The 20161-nt window shown below is 44.7% G+C and overlaps 1 protein-coding gene across 2 annotated transcripts; it reads left to right on the top strand.

The window, feature by feature from the left end:
- The first annotated feature begins 2637 nt into the window (after nucleotides 1–2637).
- Nucleotides 2638–19698, top strand: LOC136527977 (uncharacterized). Of its 2 annotated transcripts, XM_066520850.1 has the most exons (25): nucleotides 2640–3153; nucleotides 3251–3418; nucleotides 3503–3577; nucleotides 3902–3980; nucleotides 4267–4331; nucleotides 4414–4503; nucleotides 4749–4838; nucleotides 5094–5180; nucleotides 5409–5492; nucleotides 5599–5718; nucleotides 5834–5862; nucleotides 11654–11786; nucleotides 12851–13330; nucleotides 13928–14409; nucleotides 14483–14546; nucleotides 14650–14752; nucleotides 14861–15033; nucleotides 16368–16493; nucleotides 16589–16659; nucleotides 17092–17154; nucleotides 18369–18441; nucleotides 18655–18774; nucleotides 18852–18929; nucleotides 19137–19187; nucleotides 19275–19698. In XM_066520850.1, exons 1-25 carry the CDS (start codon nucleotides 2896–2898, stop codon nucleotides 19383–19385), a joined length of 3273 nt encoding a protein of 1090 aa, XP_066376947.1. In that variant the 5' UTR covers nucleotides 2640–2895; the 3' UTR covers nucleotides 19386–19698. The 2 variants fall into 2 exon arrangements, 1 of the variants encoding a protein (XP_066376947.1); XR_010776958.1 differs by lacking the exons at nucleotides 19137–19187; nucleotides 19275–19698 and having other exon boundaries at nucleotides 2638–3153; nucleotides 18629–18774.
- The last annotated feature ends 463 nt before the right edge of the window (nucleotides 19699–20161 follow it).

Genomic DNA, 20161 nt, shown 5'->3' with positions numbered 1-20161 from the left:
CAGTGCCGCACCTGTAGAGAGGCACTGCCGCACTTAGGGCAACACTGCTGCACTTAAGTAACCGTTGGGAGGCAGGGGGTATTTATACGTTTCCCTATCCTCCACAACGTCTCTCTCTTCTTCCCCAATGGTTTAGACCAACGAAAACAACAGGTGCTCATCTCCTCTCTCCTCCATTGGTGCCCTTCAAGCTCTCAAGCTTTGCCTTTGACTTTCCCATCAATCCTTTAGAGAAAAAGATGCCAAAAGTGATTAGAGAGCACCTCCACTGATTCCCAAAGTCTAAAGAGCATTTGATTCATGTTTTGGCCAGTGGTTGTGTTTGTTACTCTTAGAGCTTGGCTTCTAGCTGGCTAGAGCGTCGTCCAGTGTGCTTGCTAAGTTTGTGGCAGCCCCGGGAGGTTTGTAACCACCTCTTGCAGCGAGTAAAATCACCCTTCATCTCAAGAGTTCACTCTCTTGACTTGAGAATGAGGTAGGGTTGCAAAGCCCTAAGTCTTAGTGGTATACCTCAACAACGTGGACTTAGGCAAGCCTTGGTGGCGAGTTAAACCACAGGATAAATCCTTGCGTCATCTTGTGCTTGTGTTGCTACAATTGTTATCTTGTTGTTGAGGTGATTTGTAGGGTTTGAGGCCGATCTACTTGTGTGTGGTGTTTCCACCACTTTCAGTTGTCGATCTGTGATCTACTGACCTGTAGGAAGTTAAGAAATTTACCCGATCTAAATTTCGTTAGGTAGATTTTGAACTGTGAACTAATTTCTCCTGTAGGTGCGGTAGTGCCACGCTCATAGAGCGACAATGCCGCAGGTGAATTTAACTTTGGTTTAAGTTTAATTTTTACAGGCCTATTCACCCCCCTCTAGGCGTACCAGAGATCCTACAGGCCCAGCCTTATTTCAATCAAATCAAATAAATTTTAAGACCCACAACAAATGCTAGGTACAATAAAGTAGTAATGTTGTATAAGGAATTGACTGTAGATTGGCTTACGTTGAATAGTTGGCTATTATGTTCACCTATTGTGAAGTTGAGAAAGGTGGAAGGTGATCTCTCCCCCGCATGCATCTCTACCTCAATCATAGCTAGATATAGTAATGCATCGTTATTTAACTTATATGGTCTCATTCGCTTCGCTGAAAAAACAAGCCGAAACACTGTTCCGGCTGATTTGTTGTGAGAGAAAAACACTGTTTCGGTTGAAAAAACAAGCTGAAAAGACGGATTATAAAAGAAGCGAACATAGCCTATATATCACTTTTTTCTCTTTAATCCAACATAGGGTCACCTCGGCTGCATAAGCAAGCATAAGACTGTCTCCAACAACACGTACCCAAACCGAGACCTATTCATCGATTTAGGTCACTCACAGTAGCCCGAGTCCGGCACCCAGAACAGGTCTCCTCCAACAGCGTATGCAAAAGTCCTCGCCAACCACCGCTCGCTCCACATTTGCCTCTCCTCTCTTTCCCTTCTCTCGGCGGCGGCAGCAGCACCTAGGGCAAGGCAGCCCACCGGCGAGGGAGGCCCCCGGCGCGGTCGCCCAAAGGGATCCAGGCATGGCAGCGTGGGGCGAGTGCCCTCCCCCAGCTCAGCGGCGCGGGTGGCCCCCGGCGCCCCCCTCCCCCCGTACGCGCGCCGCCGAGGCCAAGCGCTGGAGCACAGTGCCCCTGCCTCCGCCGCGCCGACGCCCCTGCCGTCGAGGTCGCGCTGCTCTGCTCCCTCCATCCCTCCCCTTCTTCTCTGCTTCCTCTGCTTTCTCCTCCCTTCTCTCTCTCTTGTCTTGTTCCGCGTTGGGGCAGAGCACCGTCGGAGCCACCCTGCGTCGCCGCCCCATCCTGCTTCTCCCCCTCTGTTTCTCTCTCTCCCTCCTCCTCTGACGGCGGACCGCATCCGCGCGAGGCGGGGCCCACAGTGGAGGAGCAGCCGCAGCCGCCGGCTCGAAGGAGGAGTCCTCCCCGCCGTGGTCCTCCTGACCGCCCTCCACCGCGGAACCACCTCGCCGTGGCGCGCGCCTCGCCGAACCAGCCGCACCTCGTCACGGACCCGCCTCGCAACACCGGCGGCACTATGGCCTCCTCCGTCGCGGTGTCCCTCCGCGCCCTCGCTGCCGCCTCCTTCCCCAAGCCCCGCCCTGCCCCTTCCTCCCTTTTCCTCGTCCTCCTCGCGCCGGCCCTGCCTCGACGCCTGCTCTGCCTCCGCTCCGCCAGAGATTTGGGTTGAGGAGAGAGAAGACGGAGGGAGGACGCATATTTGGCTTTCCTCTCTCCATCTATGCAAAATAGGCGCTCGGGATGCCTCCTCTGTTGGACGCCGGATTTTTCACGTTCGCGATGCATTTTGGGTTTGGGTCGGTGTATGGGTAGGCTGTTGGAGACAGTCTGACCAAGTTAACATTGCCAACCCAAACAGAGCCCCGGGAACACATTGAGAAAAAATTATGTTTATTCTTTAAAAAAACGCACGGACAAGCGAAAATGTAAACTGTACAGTTGATAGTATATTTGCTGGAACTTCATTAGTTACTGTGCTTTTTTGAAAGAAAATGATTAGATTTGGAAATCCTGAAAAAACAGCTGGAGACAAGTCACCACTCGCTTACAGTTACAGAGAGAGACTGGTCTCATCCCCTTCCTCCCCGTGTTACCTCAACCTCACCGTGCTCCCGTTCCAGTCTCCTCTCCACTTTATTATTACACATCCCGCGAATTCCCGGTCCCGACGCGACCAACCACCTTGTTCAGTCACCCCCTCCCCCGCGGCGATCCAGCCAAACCGCGCCACCGCCGGCGCGCGCGTACCCTAACCACCGCGCGGATCTGGGAGCAGCCGGCGGCGCTCCCTCACATGGTCCCCGGCGGCGAGGTGGCCCCCGGAAGGCGGCGCAGCTGAGATGCGACGCGACGCGGTGCCGCCACCCACCGCCCCCTCAGCCTCCTCCTCCTCGTCATCCCTCTTCAGCGGCGGCGGCGGCGGCGAGCACCTGTTCGAGTCCGGGCCCAGCCCGCTCGTCTTCCTGCCCCTGCTCCTGATCCAGGGCGGCGGCATGGACCTCTCCCGCGTCGGCGAGAAACTCCTCAGCTCTGTCCGCTCGGCCCGCTCCCTTGGCCTCCTCCCACCGACCCCCACCGCTCCCCCTCCCCGCCCTGAGGTCCTTCACGCTTTCTCCCTCCTTTCATGGCTTGCTCTCGCGCATTGTCGGATCAATGAGGTAGACGTCGCTCACATTTGTTTTGCACATTCTGTAGGTTCCAGAACGAGCTGCAGCGGCAGCAGCTGCGGCACGCGCGATCGCCGGGTTGCCACCGCATGAGAGGATCAACCTGCCGTCCAATTCGGAGGACTTGGTCTCCATCTATGGGAGCAACCCCCAGGGCGAGCCGGTGGAGGAGCTCGAGGAGGTGTTCTATGAGGAGGTGGGTACTGCATTGGCATAGATTTGGTTGTCTGCTGCTTTCAGTATTGATGTATTTTGAGTTTGAAATTTGAATTATTCACAGGAGTTTGATCCAATAAAGTACATTCTGCAAAATATTCAGGACGAAGATGGTGATGCCACCTATTTCGATAAGCAGGTTAGTGGAAGCAACTTATGTTTTTCATTTCTAGGACATTATGAGCTAAGTGCATGCTAAGAAAACTTACGTGTACCATACTTTTGAGTAACGTGTGCATGCAAAAGTGCACATAGCTAAATTTGTAATGGTTTGTTGTCGGTTTCAACAATGAGAGCTATGACCTCTGTAGAAGAAACCTTTCCCATTTTGTCGTTTAGAAGCATTCTAGTTATCCATTAACTGTAATTGGTACCAAATGTCCAGCTCCACCTGCATGAACGTGTGATTCTTAACCAAATTAACGTCATCTATTTTTCTAATGTAAATCTTTCTTCTTTTCAGTCTACGTTGAGATTAGCACAGCTTGACAAGATTGCAGAAAGATTATCACACCATGTTATGGGTCACCATGAAGAAATGGGTATGTCTCCCACCAGAGTAGAGAAGAGGTTCAGTGTTTAGTTATCTTTTATCTGCATAGGATTGGATAGTTTTCAGTTGCATGCCTTTCCTTTTCTTTTTTGTTTCCAACTGATACTTTTCATGAATGTTCATCTCCTTCAACATGTTCAGGTTTTAATGCCCTTTAGCTATGAAATAATGAAGACATCTAATGCTGCTTTAGCCTCAGTTATGCTACCGAAATGTGATCTTTATTGACTTCCTTTTAAGGACATTTCAGATTACTGATATTTAGTTTTGGCCAGTGAAGGGGATGCAGTTAGTGATGGAATTAGAACAAGACTTAAAGGTTGCAAATGTAATCTGCATGGTAATATCTTGTGAAACTTTGTCCTTTCTGACATTGTTTTATATCTAGGACTCTAGGCCTTATAATTAGATCAATATTTCAGAATGGACGAAGGCATATAACCTCTTCGAAGAATGAGGTGTCGAGGGATCTGGTTGTCAATGTAAAATCAAAAAAGAAACAAGCTTTGCTGGTAGGTGTTTGCTCTTATCTGTTATATCATGTTAATTTGCAGCATTTACTTTGGAAGCCTGGTGCCTTCTCCCAACCAATCATTGTAGACCACTAAATTACCATCCTATTATCAATTGATGTCTTGAGGAGAAAATTATTAGTGACATAGTAAATTCAAATGCTTTTCTCTTCCACTGTCACTAGCTCTAGGTAAACTGAATCGAGGATCTGTAAATAAAAAGATTTAGTTTTTGTGTAATGCAGGATGTTCTTCCTGTCCTTACAGAGCTTCGTCATGCTCTAGACATGCAGCTGGAACTTGAAACTTTTGTTGAGAAAGAAAATTACTTTCAGGTGAGCTTGATTTGGCTATTGTTATTCTATCTTCCTTCATCATTAGTAGACTTCTTTAACCTAGGGTGATATGAGCAGCTGTTCGTTCTAATCTTGCTATGATAAATTTCTGACCCATAAATCGCCTATAGGAATATGGGTCTGTTGCTTTTCGACCTGAACAAGCTTAGTATATGTGTTTATGTGTTGTCAAATACCAGTGGTCCCTCAGTAATAATTGTTAGGTTTCTAATGATATCTTACTGATGTTTCTAGGCATTCCAATTGTTGCCTGAATATTTGCAAATTTTGGAGAATTATTCAGGCCTTTCTGCTGTACAAGAAATGGGACGAGGTATAGAGGTAATTATCTTTTTCTTTGTTCACCTCTTATATCCTGTCTTCTGCTGTTGAGATATTTTTATCCTTAAATTTGAGAAGTGTTTGCTGACTTAAATCTATCCACTGTTGGTATGTTCAAACAGAAACATCTTGTTCACCTTCAAATTAAGTCGAGCTATCTGCTTGTTCACTCCAGTTGATATATTCATATTTTATCCTTGTGATGATATTTCTGCTCTGAGTATGCAGGCATGGTTAGCTCGGACACTCCAAAAATTGGACACTCATTTACTTGGTGTTTGTCAGATGTTTGATGAAGAAAACTATCTAACTGTGAGTGTTCTCAAGAATCTTTTTATGGGTTCTTGGATGAACATGGTAATTATTATTTATCTGTTTTGTTAGAATAACATTCTTTAACAATTAATCATGGATGTAGGTTGTTGATGCATATGCACTAATGGGTGATGTCAGTGGCATGGCTGAAAAGATGCAGAGTTTCTTCTTGCAGGAAGTACTCTCTCGAACACATTATGTCCTGAAAGAAATGTTGGAAGAGGTATTAGATTTGCTTTATTGGCGTGCTCTGCGTAGTTTTGCTATTCATATGATTCTCCATGTCAATATTTTTGATATTTTATGTTATCAGTTTTCTAATAGTAAAGTAATTGCAGGAGGTTGGAAATAATACGGAGAAAAATAGGTCTGTATTCAGCCCCTTATCTTGGTTCAATGGTTCTTTTGGCTGCATTCTAAGCTTAAATAAACTATTGTGACTTGTATAGTAGGGATATGGCATGGACTACAGATATAGCTAGTCATTTGCGAGTCATAGCTTCATAGTTGAATTTATCAGTGATGGACCTAGATTCTTTTATGTCTCTGTGGAAAACTTTTGTGTGCCCCTGTTTTTTTTATTTTCATTTTCAAAAGATTTGAAGTTAGTAATCGACACAAGAAGGCAGGTCAAGAAGAGATCTTGTCATATGTCTGCAGTTTTTAGTTGTTTAAAACCATAGACAATATCGGTTCATAGAACCAAAGTTTTTTTTTTCTCGAACAGCGCAGGAGAACTGCGCGTCATTTCATTAAGGTAGAAGAAATGTTACAAGGGTTAGAGACCCGACACACACCCCACACCCTAGACACTAAGATACAGACTCGCCACCCAAAGATCAAGAACGACCAAAAGCCTCCAAGCATTAAGCTACAGCAGGCAGCGACCTGATAACAAGCTCCTGGAGTTTGGAAGCCCTAGCCGAGCACCAAAGCCCCCCCTCTGCGCTAATGGACCTAAGGACCTCCTGAACACTTGGCCTCTTATTATCAAAGACACAAGTGTTGCGGTGCTTCCAAATCCCCCAGGCCACCAGGATTATCAAGGAAGCGCTTCTTTGGGGACAGCAGCAGTAGACCTCTTCCACCACCCTGAGAAACGAGTTACAGCAGACTGTGGTGCCAAATGTAGCACCCCAAACTGATGCAAAACCAGGGACCAGACCTGTCGAGCGAAGACACAGCCCACTAGCAAATGATTTATTGTTTCATCCTCTTGATCACATAAGGGGCAGGACTCAGGATGGGGCAGATTCCTCTTTGCTAGTCGATCAGCTGTCCAAACCCGGTTGTGAAACACCAACCAAATGAAAAACTTACAGCGCGGGGGAGCCCAGGTTTTCCAGATCCTTCTCCACGACCCAAACTTGATGGATCCAAGAAAGAAGGCTGCATAGGCAGACTTGCTACTATAGGAACCATCCTGCGTTAACTTCCAATTATATCTGTCCGGGATCTCTGGATGCAAAATAATTCCGTCCACCCTATCCCAAATGTGGAGGTAATCAAGCAATACCTCTACTGTACGAGCTCCCCTAATATCTTGAACCCAGCTTCTATTATGCAGAGCTTGGGCCACAGTCCTTTTAGCTGTTCGTTTTTGAACCGCATTGAACAGGTTAGGCGCTATTTCTGCCACGGTATGCCCATCTAGCCATCTATCTGTCCAGAACAATATTTCCTCTCCATTTCCAACTATGGCATCAACTGCAACATTAAAGAGGGCCCGGGCTTTGTGAGGAACAGCGATAGAAAGACTGGCCCAAGGCCTTTCAGCATTTGTCTTTTGCGCCCACAACCACCGAATCCTAAGTGCCCAACCAAGGAGCTCAAGATTATGGATCCCAGGCCTCCATATTCAACTGGTCTCTGTACGTTTTCCCAGGCTACCAGGCAATTGCCTCCATTGGCATGTTGGTGACCCTTCCAAAGGAAGCCCTGCCGATTTTTGTCAATAGCCTTAAGCACCCATTTAGGAAGGTCCAGGGCTATTAAGATATATATAGGGACAACAGTCAGCACTACCTTCACCATGACTAACCGCCCAGCCCTGTTCATTAGAGAGGCCTTCCAACCAGGGAGATATTCTGACACCTTATCTACTAAAGGCAGCAACACCTCCTTAGTTGGTTTTCCAAGTGAGAGTGGGAGGCCAAGGTACGTACAGGGGAAGGCCTTTATTGAACAAGAGAGGACGCTTGCAGTGAGTGCCAATTCCTCATCAGTACAATGAATAGGGGAAACCGAACTCTTGGACAGGTTGGTTCTAAGACCGGAGGCGTGTCCAAACAATTCCAGGAGCTGTCTGACAGTGACCAGATCCAAGTTGTGGGCAGACCCAGTGCCGGAGGCTCCCACATGAGTGGGGTCTGGGGAAGGGAAAAACCGAGGCAAGCCTCCCCCCCCCCCCCCCCCCCCCCCCCCCCCGCAAAATCTGTGGAGAGGCTGCTTCGAACCTACGACTTGGTGACTCAGTGAGACAGCTCTCACCACTGCACCAGATCCAAGTTGTGGGGTCTCAAGAATATGACTGCATCATCAGCATAGCAGGAGACCCTGTGCCGTGCTTGCTGAATGGCTAGCGGCTGCATCAAACCCGCCAGAGTAGCAAAATTGACCAGGGAATTGAGGACATCCATAACGAGGATAAACAACATTGGTGACAGGGGGTCTCCCTATCTAAGACCACGGTGGTGCAAAATAGTGTCTCCAGGCACTCCATTAACCAGTACTTGTGTCGAGGAGGTGGACAGGATCAAGCAAATAAGGTCTCGCCACCGCTGACCGAACCCTAACTTGGACACGACTTCCAGGAGAAATGACCAAGAGACAGAATCAAACGCCTTGGAGATGTCTAGTTTAAGAAGGATATGCGCCTCCTTATGCAGAGATTTCACCATCTGTTGGACCAGCATAAAGTTGTCATGAATCTTCCTTCCCCGCACAAATGCGCTTTGGTTTGCAGAGATTAAGGAAGGTAACAGCGGTGCTAGCCGATTAGCCAAAATCTTAGTCACCAACTTGGCAAAGCTATGAATCAGGCTTATAGGACGAAAATCCTTCACTTCAACTGCATCTACTTTCTTAGGCAGTAGGGTAACATAGGCCGTATTCAATAGCCTAAATTTGAATACATGGCCGCGATGGATGGCGTCCAACACCATCAGCACATCCCCTTTAATAATGCTCCAACATGATTTGTAGAACCACCCTGTGAAACCATCTGGCCCAGGGACCTTGTCCAGGTGCATGTCTTTTATGGTAGCCCAGACTTCCTCCTCAGAGAATGGGGCATCAAGATCGGAAAGATCATGGTGCTGCATATCTAACTCATCTAAGTTAAGAGTATAGTCCCTTACTTCAGCACTGCCAAGAATGTTCTCATAAAAATCATCCACTGCCTTCTGTTTTTCCTCCTGCGAAACGACCACCTGATTACCAACTTGCAGTTTTGGGATGAAGTTCTTCTTTCTGTATATAGCTTGTTGATGGAATAAAACAGTATTGGCATCTCCTTCTTGAAGATACAGTATCCTAGAGCGCAGCCGTGCAATGGTTCGCTCTAGAGAAGCCAAACCGAGACAATGCTGTTTGAGTTTCTTTCTCAGCCATTCCTCGCGCTCAGAGAGTGCCCTTGAATCTCTCTCTATTTGCAAGCGGTGAAGAATCTCCCTGGCCAGCTCAAGCTGAGCTTTAATGTTCCCTATTTTCCGCTGCCCCCATTTTTGTAGTCCCTTACTGAGGCGCTGTAGTTTAATGAATAGGCGCTCTACAGCACAATTAGATTGTACCGGAGCCTCCCAATTCAGTTTAACAACATCGAGAAAACCAGTGATTTTGGTCCAGAAGCTCTCAAAATGGAATCGCCGCTTGCCGCTAGTGCTCACTTTCAAACCCAGAATGAGAGGGCAGTGATCCGATACACCAGCTGCTGTGCTTTGCAGGACAGCATCAGGAAAAATATTGTCGCAATCACCACAACAGAAAGCTCGATCCAGCCTGACCAAAGTAGGCGATCTCCTCTCGTTGGACCAAGTATATTTTTGGCCCAAGAGCGGGATCTCCTTGAGAACCATGTCATCTAGAAAACGCCGAAATCTTCCCATCATTGCTCTATCCAAATTAGCATTGTTCTTGTCGGCAGCTTGATAAATTAAATTAAAATCTCCCCCTAGAAGCCAAGCTCCATTGCACAGGGCCCTGATATTTCTTAGCTCTTGCAGAAACATCACCTTCTCATCATCTTCTTGTGGCCCATAGACACCAGTGAACCACCAATTGCGACCTTCTTGTTCCGAAAACAGAACAGAAGCAAAATAAGTATCTACCCTAGAAGCCACTGCCTGGCAAGAACACCCTTTCCAAGCAATCAGAACCCCTCCTCTAGTCCCATTGGCTGGGAGCGCGATGAAGTTATCATAGACAGACCCAAAGACCAAGAGAAACAAATGCTGGGACATGTTGGCAACCTTAGTTTCTTGCAAACAGACAATGTCAGCGTTGCTGGACAGAATAACCTCTCTGACAGAATTCCGGCGATCCCTTTGATTCAGGCCTCGCACGTTCCAGATTAAAATAGACGAAGGATTCATCTGACCCAAGAAATAAAACGACCCCGACAAAGAACCAAATCCTTACATCACTGCAAGGACATCCGCAGCCCGCACCTGCTCACCTTCTCCAACATCCCAACCAAAAATAGCAGCTAAAGCACAAACATGGGAGTCAAGAGAGGAATGGCCTGAATAGCTTACTATAATTGTCTTGAGCATTCGGCTGAATAATCTCCCTTTCTTCAAAGCCAAGTTGTCGCATCACCCTCTTCTGAGCCTCCAAGAGCACCGGGCCTGGAGGGCAGGGGGCAGCGCTAGTGACCCGCTAGCTACGCCGCGGCAGAGACCCTGAAGGAGGGGCCTTCTTTCGCCGCTTCTGGATCACGGGCAGAGGGACGAGCATATCCACTGGCCTACGCACCTTTTCAAGCTTCCGTGATGGGGATCCCTCCCCCGGACACTGGGAGGAGCTGTCCACGGCGGCCGGTGCGGGAGTTCTAGCACGGCGTCGTTGCCTAGAATAGACCCGGAGCGGGGGCGAGACGAAGACCTCACCCTGCAGTGCTTTGGAGAGTCTGAGCGGGCGGCAGGACAGGCCCGAGCGGAGCAGGCACCTCCGAGCCCTCGGAATCCCCACCCGTAGCCGGCGGAGCAGGCGCCTCTGAGCCCAGGGGCTCCCCAATCGGGCCATCAGAAGCCGACGCAGTGGCAGGTCCCGCGCCAAATGTTGGCGAGGGGGGGTTTGGCGCCGGTGGGAAGAACCTCAGGAAGACGGACGCGGGAGATCGTTGAGGCGAGCGTGGTGAGGCCGGAGAAGCTTCAACCGTTGCCATTCCGACGGGGAGGCTCAAGGAAGAGCACGGCACCGTCGGCCGGTCGGGGGAGCTCCAAACTGTAGCCTCACCCAATCCGGTGCACGCCAATTGGGAATCAATCACAGGCCGAGGGCCCAAGTCCAGCCCAAGAGAAGCCGCATCCGCCGGGCCAGAAATGAGGACGCCATCCGAAGGCAAAGGCCCAGCATCCACTTCAAACCGCACAATAGTTGGGGAGGCCACCGAGGGGAACGGGGACGTCTCCTGAATGCGCGCGACATCTGTGGTTTCCGAAACGACAGCATTTGTTGCAGGCGCCGCATCGGGCACAAGGACATCCTCGGGACTGCGCGTCTCAGCATTGAGGGCAGAACGACCGTCGCCTGGAATGTCACGCACCTGGACCTCTTTGGAACCCGCGGCCAACGGCTGAGAGCACGCTGCCTGAGAGTGGGCCACGTGAGATCTCCCCTGAACAGAGGATTCCACCTGCTTCATGATCGATCCCCGCCGTGAACCGCCATGACACGAAGCATCACGACCCGTCGGACCCGAGCTGGGCGGCGGCGAGGGAGGACGGACGCGACGCCGACGCCTTGCAGGATCATTATCATCATCATCCCCTCCATCAGAGGGAGGAGGGCTTGGCGCCAAAACCTCAGGGCGGTGAACATCGGAATACTGCCGCTCAATAGGGTAGGCCAGAACCCTATTGAGCATTCAAACTGTATCAAGCTGTATTCAAGTTTCTCTGAGCATTCACTTCACCAATGTTTTTTGTTTTCTGCAGGTTTACATACAGTGATCTATGTGTTCAAGTTCCTAAACCCAAACTTCGCCCCTGCTTGTTGAGAACCCTAGAGTGCTTATTTTCATTGATGTGCTCTTATTATGCTATTATGAGCTTTTCTTCAGAAGATAAGGTACATTTATTTTTTTCTGTCCACTTTATTGTTGAAACCTTCATCTCTCTGATTAACAGTCATGAATTTCGTAAAAAAAAGCTGCCTAGGCTCAGGGTGTTAGTGCAAACAAATATGAGAAACTACAAAGTTCATTTTCTGCTTCACTGAACATATAAACTACATAGTCGCATTGGAAAACCAAAAGGAGACAAGAAGAATTAAACCCTTCTGGTTCAAAATATAAGATGTTTAGGACATCCACATGGTCTACAAGGTGATATTTTGACTAGAAAATTATATGAAAATATGGCATTTTGTAGAAAGTAGAAATTTATGAAGGTGTGTTTCATGATTGTTGGAATATAAGCGAATTGCCCACCTCTCCCATCAGCTTAAGCTTTTGGGTTGAACTAGTTGGTGCATGCATCTCAATATGATATCAAGGTGTGTTTCATGATTGTTGGAATATAAGCGAATTGCCCACCTCTCCCATCAGCTTAAGCTTTTGGGTTGAACTAGTTGGTGCATGCATCTCAATATGATATCAAAGCCAGTGGTCTCGAGTTCGAATCCTGGATAGCACAATTAAATAAATAATTGTTGCTCGCTCCTATTCCACGTTTGAGGCCTGAGGGAGCCTCCACATGAGGGGGAGTGTTGGAGTATAAGTGAATTGCCCACCATGCAACTCAATAATGATGAATAGCAAAACCTATCTTAGTCAAACTGCGTAATTCTGCATATGTTGATGGTTAAAGTTTTAAAAGCTTGACCTGCAGGAATTCTAAAGCAACATATATTTTGGGTTGGAGTAGAAAAGATGTCAAATGCTATCAGTTTTAAACTCTCTTGTTTGGTGGAACGGGGCAACTATCCTATTTATTCTCTGTTGAACTTATTATATTCAATATATGGTGAATAATCTTCTGTTTTCCGTATGAAATAATTCTGAGTTAATACTACCTATCCTCCTATCCAATAACCTATACATACATATATATGTGGATCTGATGCTATCTATACTTAGTCTAATTTTCAATATAAGGTTTTGTTCTTATTCATGAAATTGGTTTCCTCTTCAGAATATTGACTCCAAGGGCCCAGATCTAGCAGATAAGAATGATATATCTCAGAATAGCAACGAAACTTTAGTTAATTCAGGAAGAGGTCATTCAAGTGCAGCAGTCACTCAGGATGGTTCTGCAGCTGTAAAAAGTGACAGAGCATCATCATCTGAGGTTAACAACCCTGATGCTAGTACATCAGAAACGGGTTCTCCATTCTATCAGCTTAGAACAGATGCTACAAAACTTGTTGCGCAAACATTTCAAAGAGGGCGAAGAAATCTTTGGCAGCTGGCAACAAGTCGCTTGTCTGTTTTATTATCTAGTTCAGCTGTTTGTTCAACGAGCACATACCAATTCCTGAAGAATTATGAAGATCTCGTCATTTTCATTTTGGCTGGCGAAGCATTTTGTGGGTTTGAAGCTAGTGAGTTCCGCCAGAAGTTGAAGACTGTCTGTTTGAACTACATGGTGTCCTTTCACCGGCAAAATATATATGTATGTCAATAACTCTGACTCGGTTCTTAATTATAGTGCTCAAAGTTCAAACATGTGAATATTGAAGTGCTATCATCTTTTTTTACTGTAGCCATAGATATAACTTCAAATGTGTATGCAGTTCATGGCGTGTTTGTAGTCTTTAGGAACATTCTTCGGATTTCTTTTTCTTTTCCCCATTGGTAGTGCTGGTTTCATAGTAGCCCATTTCTGTAACTGATTTTGGTATGAGCTACCAGTGCACTTATGTTTCCACAAAAGGAGATTGCAGCTGATACGAACATTAAGTCAGTGCAGCCACATTAGAAGGGTTTGCAATTGATATGTACCATAAGTCACTTCATTCACAGTATAATCTTAAGAAAATACATTAATAATGAAGTTTGATTGTAGTTCTATGTCCAAAAGAGAGAAAACAAATGTGTATTTTCTGGGAATGTGTTGTTGCTCTAGTCAGTACTGTGTTTTACTCTGACCTTTTGGGCTTAACTGCAAAGATGGAGTTGCAAACTGTTAGCTCTCTATGCAGTGAGTCATTCTCTGTGTCTTCTGCATGTAGCATTTTTAACTTACTGTGTTTTGCCATTCGTCTGGCAGGCACTTAAGATGGTACTGGAAAAGGAATCTTGGACAATAATGTCTGCTGAAGCTTCACAAATCATTAGTTTAGCAGGTCTAACTGGTGATGGTGCTGCACTGTGCTCTCCTACCAGTAGAAGTCTCAAGTTGCCAATAAATTGTTACCATGGGAATTCAACTACAGCCAATTCAGGAAACGAAAATCTCGGATTTGCTTCTTGGCTTAAGATTGAAAATCCATTTTCTTTTAAGCTAGAAAATGGCTCTGCCGAATCCCCAAAGTCCAATATGCCTTTTGACTCATCAGTTAGCAATAATCATGGCAATGGAAACAATTCATCTTTTGATGAAGAGAATGAAGACCTTCTAGCGGATTTCATTGATGAAGATAGTCAGTTGCCTAGTAGGATACCAAAAACGAAAATTGTAAAAGGCAATTCTTCACATTGGAAAGATGGAGACATTTCATCGCAGACAGGCTCATCACTTTCTTTATTAAGGTATTAAATGCTTGTGTTAACTTAGTAATGTTTCTATGCATAGCTTCCTAGGCTAAATTGCCACTGGAATCAGGATGATGGACAAATACGCCAGGCTGATGCAAAAGCTGGAAATTGTCAATGTTGAGCTTTTTAAGGTTAGTTATGTCATATCCATCATCAAGTACTCAGTTGGGGGGGGGGGGGGGGGGGGGGCAAGTTTGTGGAATATCGTCTGATTATGCTGGACAAAATTTTCAGGGTATCTCCCAACTGTTTGGCATCTTTTATCACTACATATATGAGACATTTGGGAACCTAGACAAGAGTCAAAGCAGCAAGCCTTTACCTGATCATCAATCATGTAAGGATTTAGTTCTCCACAATATGTTCTCATATACACATTTCTTAGCTATCACTGCTTACATAGATGATCGCCTTTTGTCCTTACCACTACTTGCGCTGTACTCAGCTCGGCTTAAAGCCGCTTTATCAAAAATAACACAAGACTCTGATCAGTGGACAAAGCCAAATAATGTTTCATATTCACCTTCATCCCCTTTGTCAATGAATTCAACTTTCGGCCAAATGGATGTGATGCCTACTGCGCCTCCCAGTTCAATGTTCACCTCCTATGGGTTAAAGGTAACTGCTGGTTTCACATGGGCATGCTTACATAATCCTATGTAATCCTAACTCATTTGCAGACTTAACATGTTTTCTTGTATATGGAACTGAGTTGTGATATTTACCATGCAACATTTGCCCTGTAATAGACAAAAGTGAATTGCCTTTGCATGTTTGCCCTGTAATTGAAGAAAAGCTTGTCCAACACCGGTTGAGATGGTTTGGACATGTCCAACGGAGACCTCCAGAGGCACCGGTGCGTAGTGGAATCCTAACGTGAAGAGAGGCAGAGGAAGATCGAAGTTGACTTGGGTAGAGGCAATAAAAGGAGACTTGAAAGGATGGAATATACCCAAAGACTTAGCCTTAGATAGGAGTGCTTGGAAGAAAGCTATTCACGTGCCTGAACCTTGATTGCTTCTGCTGGGTTTCAACTCTAGCCTACCCCAACTTGTTTGGGACTTAAAAGCTTTGTTGTTGTTGTTGTTGTTGTTTGACTTGAGCTTGTCTCATTTGAGTTCAATTTTGCTAATTCCTGCAGTCTTAAACTCTAAAATTTGAAGATATACCTTGAAGTCTACTGCAGATGTGATTAATCTGTTCTCACAATTAATTAGTATTTATCGACTTATCAACTATTGATGTTAATCATTCCGAAGTTTGTGTGAAATAAAAAAAAATCGGTAGGTGTTCAGCTTTTAGGCAATACATTTTACTCATTTCTGTGTGACAATTCTTCGTTTTTAGTTTGCTGTTCTTTTTAGGAATTTCTGTATTGTTGCTTCCTTGCTGCCATAACTGAAGTGATGGTATGACAGTACTAGCTTATTCTATTTGTTTCCATACAAGCATCGCATGCCAATAAGCTGTAGGCCTATAACCTTGGAGGTTGTCGGAATGACAAATTTTTGGCATTCAATGTAGAAGGCGACAAGGCGTTAGTGAGTGTCTAGGCTTTGAAAGTTACTTGTGGACTTGCAACTCGATTATATACCTTGTCCTAAAATAACAGTGGTAGAGAGTGGAGGTCAAAAGTAGCAAGTGGTGTGTGTACCATGGAGGTAAAATAGTGACAAGGGAAAGAATCTCGATGGACATCTGGATTGTGTCCTTTTGATTACTATAAGCCATTGGATGTGTCCCGGTGTCCCCCACTATTATATGTAAACCTTGGCTGGAGTCTGAAGTTACCTTTCTGCTTGGTTAGGTTGCTATGAAAGCATAGCATTTTGTATGGCAGAATGCATTTTTCTTTATGCTTTAAAAAAAAAAGATAATTTTTGCATGCTGCTGCCTTCTTAGTTTCAGTGTCCTCGTTCTAAAAAGTGCATTTCAACTTGTTTTTCCCTCAGGAGAGATGTGCAGCTGCTGAAACATTATCATTGGTTGCTCGAGTTTTGAACCGATCTAGAGCCCATCTACGCTCAGTATTGTCTAAAAATAACAGTTCTGTTGTTGAAGAGTTCTTTAGGACACTGGTATGTTTCTCTACTTTGGGAGGTTTTCATTGCTTATTTGGTAGTCCATAAATAGAAAAGTTGCAATGTAATTCAGAGTTTACCTTGTGTCATAGGTGGACTCTGTTCCAGATTTGACAGAGCACATTCACAGAACGAGTGCACGTATGCTTTTGCATATTGATGGGTATGTTACAGCATCCAATCCCTTCTCTTTTCATCTTCTCTTTGGCCATATAAATTTGTGCGGGATTTGCATCACCATTGATGCTGACATGCTGTTAGTAGTTAGATGGATAGTACTCCCTCCTTTCCAATTTGTTAGTCACTTTTAGCTTTGTCCTAAGTCAAACTTCTCTAACTTTGACCAAGTTTATAGAAAAATGCATGAACATTCATTGGATACACCGTGGAATATATTTTGATAGTGCTTTTATTTGATATAGCAAATGTTAATATATTTTTCTATACATTTGTTCAAAGTTGGATAAGTTTGACATAGGAAAAAACTTAAACTTACAATTTGAAACAGAGGGACTAGTACCATACCTTGATGTTTTGAATCACCACACATGACATATGTATGCTCAGTTGAGTCGCGGACTGAATGTGTTTTCAGGTATCCAGATAAGATAGCAAATGCTAAATGGGAGGTGAAGGAGCTCGGAATAGAGCACAATGGGTATGTTTATGCTTGAGCCTTCTTAATTTGAACAATTTTGCCCCCTTTTTTTGGTTTCTGTTTTTGGCAGCTTTCCTACTGTTTGTTACGCATCCTTGAGCCTCTCCTTTACCTCTTCATAATCATTTATACATTAGTTTTATAGCAAATCACCATGTCTAAATCTAATTTTGACAGCCTCGATGTCCTTTGTTGTATGATTACTGTAGAAAGCACTTTGTGGTAATTTACTTTCAGTGGTTGTGGAGTAGACCATCTGGATATATCATTCAGTTGTACTCTTGTACTTAATCCATCATTGTGCATGGATCTGGTGTTTGTTGGGCTCTGTGGCAAATTGGCAATATATTAGAAAAAGTCCAAATTACTGCCCCCCAGTGCGCTCACAGGAAAGTTATCTGAATAACCCCCTAAAGTAATTTGTGACCATTTACCTCTTAATAACATTTATCTTTTTTATTTGTCCACATACAAGTTGAGTCTTAAGTTCAAATTTTGTAGGGTGATAGCAGTGATAGTGAATATCCTAACTTATGTTATGAAAAAAAACACTATGATTTTTTTTCATCATCATTATTATTTTTTGTATAATTTTGTATTTGTAGGGTTCATTTGTTATTAAATGCCTGAGCTAAAATAATGATGAAAAATTCATAATGTATTTTTCTAACACAAATGATGTTCTCTATCACCCTACAAAATTGAAACTAAAACTCAACTTATTTACGGAGAAACAAAAAAAAAAGACTAATCTTATTAAGGGGTAGATTGGACTAACTGAAAGATCTAGAGGGGTCGATTGAACACAAAATCAGTTTAGAGGGTTATCGGGAAAATGTTCATGTGCAGGGGGAGTAAATTGGACTTTCCCCCCAATATTTGAAATTGTCTCGTATATATTAGTGTTTCCTTTATATATCTGGTTATATTTCTTTCAGACAAAATCACACCTTTTGCCCATGTGCTAACAAATTTGAAATTGAAGTGTTAAACCCATTTATGACGTAACAGAATGCGTTGCAGGTTGTGTTAATATATAGCAAAATCTGCAGTCTAATACTTATGTGTATAATACAGGCCACAGGACTAAATGTGCCTGATTCTTTAGTATAAGAGGCTTGGGAAACGATTTCTATTTCCAGAATCAGAGCAAAGACTGCAGTTACTGCTGTGACTTTTAATTGCACCAGTGACCAAGTGTTTGTTATTTGCAGATATGTTGATTTGTTATTGGGTGAGTTCAAACACTACAAAACAAGATTGGACCATGGAGGAATTTCTAAGGAGGTCAGTGTGAGAGAACTAATAAATAGTTCTCTTTCCTTTTTCCTCCCCTTCTTTTGACCTCACTTTGTTTTATTTTTATCCTGGTGCTAAGTAATGAACTTACTAGAGTTTGTTCTGCTTCATCTTGAAAAGGATGCTGTTCTTTCTTTCTTATGAATCGTTTGATGATGAATTTACTGACAACCAGAGTAAATTCACATATGTGCTTCCCAGCTCCAACACCTTTTGATAGAGTATGGCGTAGAGAGCATATCGGAAGTTTTAGTTGAAGGTCTCTCTAGAGTGAAAAGGTGCACTGACGAAGGGCGTGCTTTGATGTCACTTGACCTCCAGGTCTTGATTTTTCAATTTAATATTTGGAAGTGAATGCCATGGAGGAATCCATAGTAACGGCTTTGATGTTCTTTCAGGTACTAATTAATGGGTTGCAGCACATTGTATCATCAAATGTAAGGCCGAAGCTGCAAACTGTGGACACTTTCATAAAGGTAAGCAGAGCAAATTAGTGGTAGCCCAGTTCCTACGGTACCTGGTTACTTAGTGGTGGCACGTTCTGATTGCCGAGAGCATTTGCCATTCTGCAGTCCTAGGGGTTCTCCATGAACAGCTGTTTCATTTGTGTTCATTTTGTTCTTATACTAGTGAAATCTTGGCAAAGGGAATTGCTGCTAACAACTCTTGTGCCAATCAAACAGGCTTACTATTTACCGGAGACTGAGTACGTTCACTGGGCACGGTCTCATCCAGTAAGATCCCTGCAAAACCTCCATCTCCCATTGATCCTATGTGGAGGTACAAATGAACTTAAACACTGCTGTTTCTGAACTCAACAGGAATACAGCAAAAGTCAGGTAGTCGGGTTAGTTAACCTGGTGGCCACCATGAAAGGGTGGAAACGGAAGACGAGACTAGAAACGGTGGAGAAGATTGAGGCAGGGCCATAGACTCGATGGGGAGGTTTTTGCCGTGATTGTTTTTCTTCTGTTTGCTTCAGCTGCACATAGGAGCTGTATTTTCCCCCCTCCCTTTCTTTCACCTTAGAATCAATTTTGTCGATTCTTTCTTTCACCCTCAGGCCATTCTGATGCTAACACCATCAGGCCATCGCCCGCCCATCCATATCCATGGTGTATATTTATATGCGTTGACCCTGTATTATATGAAGCGAGTGGGGCGGGTTGACGCTCACCGAAAGGAAAAGAATTGTACACCCTACATGGAACATTGGCTCAGTAATAAATATGAATCGTTCATAAATACTACTCCGTAGTAGCAACCCCTTTTCTCAGATTATAGCACTGTTGCATTGCATTGCATGTCGCAGATGCCTTTATTATGAACTGCACGGATGTATCTCGGAACTTATCAGTCATGGTTCAATGTTTTTCTCTCACAACGAAACAGCTTTAGCCGGTTTATCGGCCGTAAAAACTATTGGCCGAACAGCTCGATTGTAGCAAGTTCTGGTATTCGTTTAACTAATCAATGGCGCTGTAATAGATTCATGTACCCCATGTCTTAATACCGGCGCTGATGTACCCGTACCCAGTGTGGAATCCAAGCCTCTGGATTTCATTACGGAAGATTTAAGACCGGTTCAGGTCTGTTTCACTTTCATCTCCGTATACTTGTGCAACTGTAGCCTGAGTTATTCACAAGCTTTTAAGGCAGGCTCAGCAGGTCTGTTTTCATCCGTATTGCTTGCCAGTAGCCTTCATCG

The sequence above is a fragment of the Miscanthus floridulus genome, chromosome 2, assembly GCF_019320115.1.
Source record: "Miscanthus floridulus cultivar M001 chromosome 2, ASM1932011v1, whole genome shotgun sequence".
NCBI classification, from domain to species: Eukaryota; Viridiplantae; Streptophyta; class Magnoliopsida; order Poales; family Poaceae; genus Miscanthus; species Miscanthus floridulus.
This window is presented reverse-complemented; position numbering and strand designations above follow the sequence as displayed.

Bases quoted from the DNA above. Each gene is read 5' to 3' on its own strand.
- LOC136527977 (XM_066520850.1), top strand. From the start codon at position 2,896: ATGCGACGCGACGCGGTGCCGCCACCCACCGCCCCCTCAGCCTCCTCC. The intron at 3,154-3,250 runs GTCCTTCACGCT...CACATTCTGTAG, and splicing joins CTCCCCCTCCCCGCCCTGAG to GTTCCAGAACGAGCTGCAGC. The intron at 17,155-18,368 runs GTATGTTTATGC...TGTTATTTGCAG, and splicing joins CTCGGAATAGAGCACAATGG to ATATGTTGATTTGTTATTGG.